Source organism: Phyllobates terribilis, unplaced genomic scaffold (genome assembly GCF_046119375.1).
Source record: "Phyllobates terribilis strain yellow unplaced genomic scaffold, ASM4611937v1 Scaffold_7__3_contigs__length_470593459, whole genome shotgun sequence".
Classification (NCBI taxonomy): domain Eukaryota; kingdom Metazoa; phylum Chordata; class Amphibia; order Anura; family Dendrobatidae; genus Phyllobates; species Phyllobates terribilis.
This window is the reverse complement of record NW_027362767.1, coordinates 317,537,141-317,549,530: the sequence shown is the minus strand read 5'-3', so window position 1 is coordinate 317,549,530 and position 12,390 is coordinate 317,537,141. Positions and strand designations below refer to the sequence as shown.

Genomic DNA, 12,390 nt, shown 5'->3' with positions numbered 1-12,390 from the left:
GTGCATCCTATTGACAAAAGAGTCATGTCTGTAATATAGAGCACTTTACTCACATACTTGTTATTAGTAATGACTAGTGCTGTATCAGCTGTAATAAGAGTTTCCACATTAAATCCATCACTAAATGCATTGTTCTTACCCATTTGATGAATAGAATAACAGCTATTTTTCCTGTCCAAAAAGCAGTGTAGGATTTGGTAATACTCTTCTGGCTGTGTTTTATGCTTCTCCCATCTCCATCCTAAATGAAAAGGAAAACAGTAAGAGCCGGATGTTTCTCTGCACTGATATACGTCTGAAGTCTACGTGTCATACACCACGGTTAGCGCAAACTACTCACTGGAGCCGGACAATTAGGCCATGTTCACACGGTTCAGTATTTGCTCAGTATTTTACATCAGTATTTGTAAGCCAAAACCAGCAGTGGGTGATAAACACAGAAGTGGTGACGTGTTTCTATTATACTTTTCCTCTGATTGTTCCACTCCTGGTTTTGGCTTACAAATACTGAGGTAAAAAACTGACCAAATACTGAAGGTGTGAACAGAGAGCATGTCAGGCCACAGATCCAAACAGGTGTTTACCATGCTAGCAAAACAACTCAGTATTTACTGCAATAGTCACTTTGTCAGAGCTGGGCGAAAATGGTGTAGAAAGGCAAAAAAGAAAATAGGTACATTTTTAGCGCAGCCTCCAGTTATGCCGAAATTATGCAACTTTTTAAAGCTTTTTACACCAGAATACTGGCGTAAAATCTTTGATGAATCAAGGCCCTGTGTTCTCAGATGTCCCCATAAACATAACTAACCAAACTGATGCTATACCTCTTTTTAGAACTTTATATAGAAGTGCAGATTATGATGTTTTACAGTAGAAGCAGCTTACATGAAAAATGTGTACACCACCCTTTACAATTTTTTCCGCTAACAGACAAAAGTTTGGTGTCACACGTCACTTGTGCTAATCAGATGTATGTTGCATGAACAGTGAGCACAAGGTAAGGAATATAAGAAGTGCCTCTTAATGGTAACCGGTCAGGTCCACTGACTGCCCCCAAACCTTCCTATAGCAGATTCCTTTAATCTGATAAGCTGTTTGATGTACTAACACTGTGTTGTCTGATCCAGCAACATTGCATATACTAGAGTGGCAGGAATGGCCGGTGGGCTGTCTCTTCCCCCAGACTAGTCTGGCCTTGGATCTTATAATCACGCCTCCCTTGGGCGTGAGTAACAGCCAGCATAAAGGTCCTACCATAACTAGTATTGCAGGCAGGCTGTCAAGTCACACCCAGGAAGGCATGATTAGAGGATCCTAGGCAGGACTAGTCTGGGGATGGAGATGTCCCACCAGAAAAGTGCTGCCTCATTAGTGTATGCAATGCTGCAGGTTAAAAGCTCTTTCTCTGCAGCTTTAGTAAGGCACATAAAACACCTCACCGGAATAAAGCAAATCTCCTTCCCTCCTACTATAGAGGCAGCAGGGAACAGTTAGGGAACTCCGCAGGTTCCTTGTAATCACGACTTTAAAGGGACCCTTCAATAAAGGCATAGGTAAAATATCAGGTGCCTTACTTATTCATCTTCCTCAGATTCTCGAACCTCTCTTCCTTTCTGTAAAAGGCTGCCAGACTCTCAGACAACCCTATGCCCCGTGTGTTGGTGGTCTGAGACATTGGCCCCTGTTCAGTCCTCACTGAAGCCGGCAGTCTTAGCGTAGTCCGTGAAGCCGTTTTACAGAAAAGAAAAATGGGATGAGAATCTGAGGATTCGTGTCTGAAAGATTAAAAAGAAAGAGGACGCCTGTGTTTTTTGTAGCTATGTATTTAGAATTAGATACATTTTTTAGATGTACAATACAAAGTTATATTGTGGTACTGTGTTAGCCAGAAAAATCGATGTAAATAATTTTATGCCCAAAAAGGACACAAGTATTCTGGGAGTGATACCTTTATTGGCCAACCAGAAAAAAATATATATATGCAAGCTTTCAGACCACAGAGGCTCCTTCTTCAGGCAATATTACAAATGAATTGATAAGACAAAGGCACAACATTTAAGAAATGTTACAGCAAGACATTTCTTCATGAGGTGTAAGGGGTGATGCCTCCTAATGATATGTCAAAGAGATCAAATTTAGGGTTTTCAGTTGCAAATGGGAAGTCTGTGGGAATGTTTAATTATCTGGAGACTGTCTGATGGAGGTGTGAATTGAATCCATGTAGTGAGTCATAATTCCAGGTGTTAGATTGAGTCCTGTTGTCAAGGAATTGAACATTCTTATCAATTTGAATTCCCAAATTTTCTCTCTCTGTTGTCCTTAAAATTACCTTTTAGTATTAAAACTTTTAGATCTGTCATACAGTGTCCCGGGCCAGAGAAATGTTTTCCCACAGGCGTGTCCATTTCATTCTTGTGTGTCTGTGTAAATTTATTCTCGGTTGCAGTTTTGCATAGTTTCTCCAATATAAACTCCTTCCGGGCACCTTGTACATTGTATCATGTACACCACATTGGAGAATGTACATGAAAAGACATCCATGATTTTGTAGTCCTGATGTTTGTTTGGTATGCAGACTGTATTTGATGGTAATATGTGGGTACAAGTTTTGCATTTTTTGTTTTTACATGGGAATGTGCCCGTCACTGATGGTGATGAGAGGACACTTCTGACAAGGAGATTCCTTAAGTTAGGGGGCTGTTTGTAGGAGAGAAGTGGTAGTTCTGGGAATATTTCTTTCAGTTTGTGGTCTCTGTGGAATATGGGTTGGAGATCAGCACCAATTCTCCTTAGGATGTTCACATGGAGGTTGTATGTGACCACAAGAGGTAACCTGTTGTTGTCCTCCCTCTGAAGCTGGTATTGGGACATTAACTAAAAACATCTCCGGCTGGGTGGAGAACATTCTGAAACCCTTGGTGAGACGCACACCCAGCTATATCCAGGACACCACGGATATTCTCTGCAAATTGTCAGCCCTGGGCCCACTTCAGGAGGACACAATACTAGCCACCAGAATTCACTCCGAGAATACTTTTGTCATTTTTGGGCATAAAAGTATTTACATCGTACATTTTTAAAGTTGCTTTAATAACAAAAATCATTATTTAGAACAATGACGACGATAGGCGCTCAATAATAGCATTCACATGATCATATTATCAATCCTATGTGCATTACTAACCTCTGCCTAAATGCTGGCAGATTAAGGCCTGTGCCAGCATCATCTGTCCACACCTCAGCATACAACCCCATCCAGCGTCAGATGACGGGCCTGTGCCTCCTGTTGGTAAAGCAGACAATTTACAAGATCTGTGACCGTTAGCGTTTCCACATCAGCATAACTAAGCACCAAAATAATGTAAATGTAAAAAATAAAAATGTATAAATAATTATAGCTAACACTATGGACTAGTTTAGATTCTAAAAACGCTGGATAATGAGCATTTACAGCAACACATATATAGCAAAGAGCATGCACTCCAAATATATACTCATATAATAAAGGTGAGTGTCATTTCATAAGCTTAAATATACACTTCTCAAAAAATAAAGGGAACACTGAAATAACCCATCCTAGATATGAATGAATGAAATAGTCTCATTGAATACTTTGTTCTGTACAAAGTTGAATGTACTGACAGCAAAATCACACAAAAATCATCAATGGAAATCAAATTTATTAACCAATGGAGGCCTGGATTTGGAGTCACCCCCAAAATTAAAGTGGAAAAATACACTACAGGCTGATCCAACTTTGATGTAATGTCCTTAAAACAAGTCAAAATGAGGCTCAGTATTGTGTGTGGCCTCCACGTGCCTGTATGACCTCCCTACAACGCCTGGGCATGCTCCTGATGAGGTTGCGGATGGTCTCCTGTGGGATCTCCTCCCAAACCTGGACTAAAGCATCCACCAACTCCTGGACAGTCTGTGGTGCAACGTGACGTTGGTGGATGGAGCCAGACATGATGTCCAAGATGTGCTCAATTGGATTCAGGTCTGGGGAACGGGCGGGCCAGTCCATAGCTTCAATGCCTTCATCTTGCAGGAACTGCTGACACACTGCAGCCACATGAGGTCTGGCATTGTCCTGCATTAGGATGAACCCAGGGCCAACCGCACCAGCATATGGTCTCACAAGGGGTCTGAAGATCTCATCTCGGTACCTAATGGCAGTCAGGCTACCTCTGGAGAGCACATGGAGGGCTGTGCGGCCCTCCAAAGAAATGCCACCCCACACCATTACTGACCCACTGCCAAACCGGTCATGCTAAAGAATGTTGCAGGCAGCAGATCGCTCTCCACGGCGTCTCCAGACTCTGTCACGTCTGTCACATGTGCTCAGTGTGAACTACGCTGACAGACACAGCAAACCTTCTTGCTACAGCTCGCATTGATGTGCCATCCTGGATGAGCTGCACTACCTGAGCAACTTCTGTGGGTTGTAGAGTCCGTCCCATGCTACCACGAGTGTGAAAGCACAACCAACATTCAAAAGTGACCAAAATATCAGCCAGAAAGCATTGGTATTGAGATGTGGTCTGTGGTCCCCACCTGCAGAACCACTCCTTTATTGAGGGTGTCTTGATAATTGCCAATAATTTCCATCTATTGTCTATTCCATTTGCACAACAGCATGTGAAATTGATTGTCAATCAGTGTTGCTTCCTAAGTGGACAGTTTGATTTCACAGAAGTTTGATTTACTTGGAGTTATATTCTGTTGTTTAAGTGTTCCCTTTATTTTTTTGAGCAGTGTATGATGGTCCATACAGTATTAAATACTATTAAAGAAAAAGAAAGCTCAATGTACGGCAGTGATTTAATTGTCCTTTAATCATGGCTGTGGAGTCGGAGTCGTGGAGTAGGAGCCCATTTTGGTGGAGCCGGTATAAAATGGACCAACTCCTAAAATATATAATAAATTGGGTACAGTAGTTTAATGCAGTTTGTGGGGAATATTTTTTCATAAGAATTTGGGAAAGTTATGAAATGTCCTATAAATGTCTGTCCTATTCCTGATCTAAGGGTCTAGACTTTTAGCTGAGATGAATCTGTGCTACAGTAAACTTATCACTGAAACATGAGCCATGTATGAGGGAGTCGGTGTCATGGAAATTGAGGAGTCGGAGGTTTGGCTTACCAACTCCACAGCCCTGCTTTAAATCCTATATGGCCTATTAAATGTTTTGGGCACTTCAGGGGGAAGGTGAGGTGTGGCGCGCCAGTCCTGGGGGTGGATATGCTATACGTCATTTTACGTTCACCACTAAGTATTATGCAATTCTAGACACATCATATTATGCACTTCTAATGTGACAGTGCAAATGGAGAATTGTTATTATTATTTTTTTTTTATGTTTGCGATTAGAAAAATATAAAGTCTTTCAATCAAAAAAAATTGTTCAAAGGTTATCGGTTACTCCCCTGTTAATTAGCAAGCCACTCCAGTTGTCTTAATTTACCCTGCTGCCACATTCACGTACTGCATATACTATCGTCACTGCTGCAGCCAGTCATTGGATTCAGCGCTGATGCCAGTATGTACGGCATGTGATATCTACAGCAGTGTGAACGGAGACCTTCAGGGACACTGGAGCTGGAGTGGCGCGGAAATTATTGGTTATATTAGTATTTAATCATTCTGTGCTGCTAGGATAAAGTCTTTGAACCATGATGAGTCCTTTCATCAGCCCATAAAAGTGAAGCTCTGCCGACTTAGGGACACCTTATAATCTGGCAGCCTGCGGTTGACACTAGAAGACGCACTGCAGCTTACAGAATACGGTGTTATTTACTCCTACAAACTAATAACCGCTGCAAGTAACCAAGAAGTAGAGCACATCATTTTGTGTACTTTCTTTGGGCAGTAAGGCTGGGGACATAACTGAACCAAAACCCAGAATGTTTAGGGCAGACAAGAGGCAAAAAAAAAAAAAATGGGGTCCTCATTCTGTCACATTATATTCACTAATGGCCGATTGCCATATAAACTTCCTGACTGCTCCAGAAAGAAATGAATTATCAAGTAAAATGCTATCTATTTAGTAGAATTCATTTTGTATAATACTACAGCAACAAGATAAAAAAAAAGACATTTGAAAGAAAACAAATCATTTGGAAAGGTGCAGTTTTTGCTGTATGTGGGGTCCTAGAGAGCAGCAGCTCAATACTTACCTATGGGAGAAAATTTCTTTCTATATGTAAACCACAAACGGGAGGTAACGTCTGAGAGAAGTTGACATTTTTCTATAAGCGACAGAGAGTTTTTAGTTAGCTTCAGCAAAAAGTTTACACTTGAAAACTTGATTTGTCTGAAATATTTGCTTTCTAGTTAAAAAAACAAAACAAAAACAAACATAAAAACAGAAGATAGCCCAGTGAAAAAATATTGCTCCGTCTCTGCCTATGAACCCCACCAAATGCCCTGAAACACCCCTTAGGCTATGTGCCCACGATGCAGAAATGCTCCGGATTTTTCCTGAGCATTTCTGCATCTCCCTGGAAGAAAAAACGCATGCGGATTGTACATGCGGATTGTACATGCGGATTGTACATGCAGATTGTACATGCAGATTGTACATGCAGATTGTACATGCAGATTGTACATGCAGATTGTACATGCAGATTGTACATGCGGATTGTACATGCGGATTGTACATGCGGATTGTACATGCGGATTGTACATGCGGATTGTACATGCGGATTGTACATGCGGATTGTACATGCGGATTGTACATGCGTTTTTCCTGCCAGGGACATGCGGATGTGAAGCGTTCTTCACATGCATTTCTGCATGCGGGTTGACAAGCGCTTTCCAAGCGATTTTAGCATCACTTGGAAAGTGCTTGACAACTTGGTCACACTATATAAATCCATGCAAAAGGCATGGATTTATATAGTGTGACCCGAGAGAATGTAAAAAAATAAAAAATAAATCTATACTTACCTTCCGATGGCCCCCGGTGTCTTGCTTCACTCGGTGCTGACTGCCGGCAGATCGCGGTACACTGCACTGAAGGACCTGCCGACGTCAGCGTCGCGTGACCCGTCACATGACTATGACGTCAGCGCAGGTCCTTCAGTCCATCGCGATTTGCCGGCATGAGAGGAGGAGCGCACCGGGGGCCGCCAGAAGGTAAGTATCATATTTATTTTTTATTTTATTCTTTTTTTCACAGTTTCTATGGTACCTGGGTCTGGATGAGTCTCCTCTAGACCTGGGTACCATCCACACATTGGAACGCGTGGATTGCGCATGTACATATACAGTGATACGTAATCCATGCGTTTCAATAAAGTCAATGGCGGCGAAAACGCAGCGCTTCCGCAAAATAATTGGTAGTGCTGCGTTTTTTTCCGCAATGATAATCCGCAGCGGAAGTTTCCGCAGCATGTGATCAGCACATGCGGATTATCATTGGGGAACATGGCAGACCTTCTACCAAGCGTTTTTTAAGCGTTTCTGCAGCGTTTTTGCCACTGCGGAAACGCTTAAAAAACGCATCGTGGGCACACAGCCTTATTCTAGCCTACTAATTGCTTAAGGAATACTACAAATATTGGCTTTCTATAACTCCCGGCAATATAATAGAGGACTGGCCACACATGAGGAGCTTTTCTCTGCAGACGATCAAAACAAAAATTATTCGGCAAGTTTTGCAAAAGTAAATAAAAGATTAACTTGTGTAAGATAAAAAACACAACTATAAATCTTACAGGACAAGATGAATTTCACAAGACAGCTACAGCTATGTTCACACTACTGTTGTGGCTTCCATTATAAAGCTAAGTTACAACGCTTTCATGATAAGGGTATGTGAACACAACATCTTATAGACTTGGGCAAACCCAACAGGTTTTCCAATAGGAAGACGCTTGTTTGTGCAAATCTTTGCAGCTGAATTTTTATTTATTTATTTTTAAATTAAGCATACAGTAGTGATCTTCGTCCAAGTGGAAGCATCCTGAATAGTCAGGTCACTTCTTTTAACCTATACACAGAAAGTTGTTTTTACATTACTACGCATATGTTCATTTTTTTGTTGTGGGGTTGTCCAGCTTTGGGGACAATTTTTTTTTCTTACTTAATTGCACGTAATTGGCGTCAAAAATCATTTTGGCAACTGGGTTTTACTAAAAATGTTGCATCCTTTGCCTCTTATAGTCACTATATTACACTGTGTATTGCTGGCTGCAGAATGAGGTAATGGGGTCAGCCACATTATATTTATTTTACCAATATATAGGTATAAACACATATGGCACTAATACATAGATATGACAGGTTCTCCTCCTCCTCTTGTTGCTGCAGCTTTCCTCACAGATCTGAATACAATGGCCACTGGTGGAGGAGCATGTGACCAGACCTGTCCATCTGCCTGGGCCAATAGAAAAGCAGTTTTCTCATGTGGGTTTTCTATTGGAGGAGGCAGGAACATGTGACCAGACCTGTCCACCAGTGGCCATTGTATGGAGAGAACTGTGCAGTCTGTGGGGAAAGCTGCAGTAACAAGAGGAGGAGAACCTGTCATGTTCCTGCTGGTGAAGAAGCATGTGACCAGACCTGTCAATCAGCCTCCTCCAATAGAAAACCTCATATATATATTGTAGTAAGTGCCACAAAGTCATGTCCCTAACACATCTGATAAAATAATGTGGCCGACCCCATTACCTTATTCTGCAGCAGCAAACAGTGACATTTTTGCAATGAAACTCGGTTACAAAAATGATTTTTAGCCCCAATTGTATGCATTTAAGTATGAAAAAAAAATTGTCCATAAAGTTGGATAAACCTTTTAAACACTTTTTCGAGCGGGTTATGGAGCAGACTCGCCTGAGAAAAAGACGTTATGTGCACATCCCCTTAATAATGTCATGCCTGCATACAGAGCAATAGATTCAGCGTTCTTAGCTGCTTACTCTACCAACCTGTTTTAATGTCATATTGCTTTCCTAAAATGTAAACGGGCTCATCAGTGTCCGGGAGTTCTTCTAGTTCCAGGTAATCAGAGTCAACAATCTCATTTTCATAGCTTGCAAAACCTGGAATAAATATGGTGACGTTACATATTATGCATATTTTAAAATACTTGTCTGAAAGTTTACAGAACAGAATCTAAAGCGCACTCCTAATATAACATATAAATGATAGTCTGTGTTTACCTCTAGGAGCAAAAATATCGTAATACACTTTATTAATGGGCTTGTCCCAAGTGGAAACCCCCTTCATAGAGTGACTCTGCCCCAGCATCAGGTTTTCCCTGTACAAGCCCCGAGATCATTTGTGATGGAAAGTCCCTATCTTTCTCCTAAAGGATTTCTATCATCTGGGAATCGCTGTGATCCCTTCATGAAACTTATACCGTATAATTGTAATAAGTCAGACTTCGGCTCACTCTTTCTACATATTTATATGGGATAAACATCTATTAATAATATATACATCTCCTTCCAGCTTCTCAGGCACTTTGATCATTATTGGTGACCATGATGTCACAGTTAACTCCCTGTTCTTTGCTATGGAGCAGAGGTGTGGACCCCGCTCGCAGGACTGAAGCCTGAATTTCTGGTTATCAGATGACAAAGCTAAGAAGAATGAGAATATAGCATTGCTGTATGCTACAGTCATCAGATACCCGTGCCTGCTGTCAGCTTCCTGGCTAAGTGAATACAAGCAGTCACATGAGGCTTCTTGCTTTACTTCCTGATCGCTATTCTATGTCAAGTGCGTTTCTAAGGTAAATGTACATGTCCTTCATCCTAGTAAATCATGCAGTACATTGTACATACTGCTAGCTATCCTGACACTATGTAACATTGTGTCGTGCTACTGAACAGCTGACATTGATGGCGTTGCAGAGGCCCCTTTAAGCTTTTTCAAAGTGGCGCTGTGCATTAGTGATAGTCCCAGAGATGGGACCCCCAGAGATCAGACAGTGGTGACACAGCAAAACACAGTGGGTACGGAAAGTATTCAGACCCCTTTAAATTTTGTCACTCTGTTTCATTGCAGTCATTTGGTAAATTCTAAAAAGTTCATTTTTTTTCTCATTAAAGTGCACCACATCTTGACTGAAAAAAAAACAGAAATGTAGAAATTTTTGCAAATTTATTAAAAAAGAAAAACTGAAATATCACATGGTCATAAGTATTCAGACCCTTTGCTCAGTATTGAGTAGAAGCACCCTTTTGAGCTAGTACAGCCATGAGTCTTCTTGGGAATGATGCAACAAGTTTTTCACATCTGTATTTGGGGATCATCTGCCATTCTTCTTTGTACATCCTCTCCAGTTCCGTCAGGTTGGATGGTGAACGTTGGTGGACAGCCATTTTCAGGTCTTTCCAGAGATGCTCAATTGGGTTTAGGTCAGGGCTCTGGCTGGTCCTGTCAAGAATAGTCACAGTTGTTCTGAAGCCACTCCTTTGTTATTTTAGCTGTGTGCTTAGGGTCATTGTCTTGTTGGAAGGTGAACCTTCGGCCAAGTCTGAGGTCCAGAGCGCTCTGGATGAGGTTTTCATCCAGGATATTTTTGTACTTGGCCGCATTCATGTTTCCTTCAATTGCAACCAGCCGTCCTGTCCCTGCAGCTGAAAAACACCCCATAGCATGATGCTGCCACCACCATGTTTCACAGTTGGGATTGTATTGGGCAGGTGATGAGCAGTGCCAGATTTTCTCCACACATACCGCTTAGAATTATCACCAAAAAGTTCTATCTTCGTCTCATCAGACCAAAGAATCTTATTTCTCATAGTCTGGGAGTCCTTCATGCGTTTTTGAGCAAACTCTATGCGGGCTTTCATATGTCTTGCACTGAGGAGAGGCTTCCGTCGGGCCACTCTGCCATAAAGTCCCGACTGGTGGATGGTTGCAGTGATAGTTGACTTTGTGGAACTTTCTCCCATCTCCCTACTGCATCTCTGGAGCTCAGCCACAGTGATCTTGGGGTTCTTCTTTACCTCTCTCATCAAGGCTATTTTCCCACGATTGCTCAGTTTGGCTGGACGGCCAGGTCTAGGAAGACTTCTGGTGGTCCCAAACTTCTTCCATTTAAGGATTATGGAGGCCACAGTGCTCTTAGGAACCTTGAGTAATGCAGAAATTCTTTTGTAACCTTGGCCAGATCTGTGCCTTGCCACAATTCTGTCTCTGAGCTCCTTGGGCAGCTACTTTGAGCTCATGATTCTCATTTGGTCTGACATGCACTGTGAGGTCTTATATAGACAGGTGTGTGCCTTTTCCAGATCAAGTCCTATCAGTTTAATTAAACACAGCTGGACTCCAATGAAGGAGTAGAACCATCTCAAGGAGGATCACAAGGAAATGGACAGCATGTGACTTAAATATGAGTGTCTAAGCAAAGGGTCTGAATACTTATTACCATGTGATATTTCAGTTTTTCTTTTTTAATAAATTTGCAAAAATTTCTACATTTCTGTTTTTTTTTCAATCAAGATGGGGTGCAGAGTGTACTTTAATGAGAAAAAAATGAACTTTTTAGAATTTACCATATGGCTGCAATGAAACAAAGAGTGAAAAATTTAAAGGGGTCTGAATACTTTCCGCACCCACTGTATGTGGGGGAGAAAAACATTTAAATGTAACTATAAAACCAAGAGCAAATTTACAAGAAACAGGTCAGAAATACGCTATCTTCCGTCACGATGCGTCCCATATAAGTGGCACACAGAAAGGGGATGGGGCACCAAGCAGACACCGTATGCCACATCAGATGGCCGGAGATGGCACAAAATACACAACATTTAGAGTCTACGATGGGTGAAATTCATTGAAGAACTAAGGTTGATTGTTCAATGAATTTATTGACCATTTATTCTGCATCTCATTTTCTAGTTGGAAAAGTTTTCAAAAACCATTTCAGGACCAACCTGGCTTTAATTTTATGACAACTTCTGATTTACCAACATGACATGAATCTGTCAAGCTCTCCCCTGGAGGAGAGACCGACGACCCATATGCAGTGGTAAATCTGCCAATATGCCCCCATCAGTATTGCTGATCACGGCTATAATTAAAGCCCCCGTCTCATATAGTGAGATCGCTAGCAAGATCACTGCTGAGTCACGGTTTTGGTGATGCAACAGCGACCTCACCAGCGATGTCGCTATGTGTGACACTTTGCAACGATCAGGCCCCTGCTGTGAGGTCGCTGATCGCAGCAAAGTGTCCTGGATCATTTTTTGGTCGTTGCCCTCCTGCTGGTCAGCACACATCGCTGTGTGTGACCAGCAGGAGCAGCGATCAGGCTGGTAACCATGATAAACATCGGGTTACTAGGGGCACACGCGCACTTAGTAACCCATTGTTTATCATGGTTACGAGCCTGCTAAAGTGAGCGGTAACCTCCCGCTCACCGTAGCAGAG

At 41.8% G+C, this 12,390-nt stretch overlaps 1 protein-coding gene across 1 annotated transcript in view; it reads right to left on the bottom strand.

Annotated features, from left to right (window-relative positions):
* ATG4A (autophagy related 4A cysteine peptidase) overlaps positions 1–12,390 on the bottom strand; it is a 43,195-nt gene that overhangs the window by 16,859 nt on the left and 13,946 nt on the right. Inside the window, exons 2-5 of the mRNA XM_073641115.1 lie at positions 8,934–9,047; positions 6,180–6,251; positions 3,185–3,283; positions 140–241 (exon numbers count right to left, since the gene is read on the bottom strand). Coding sequence (XP_073497216.1) covers positions 140–241; positions 3,185–3,283; positions 6,180–6,251; positions 8,934–9,047 — 387 coding nt within the window. The remainder of the gene's footprint in view (positions 1–139; positions 242–3,184; positions 3,284–6,179; positions 6,252–8,933; positions 9,048–12,390) is intronic.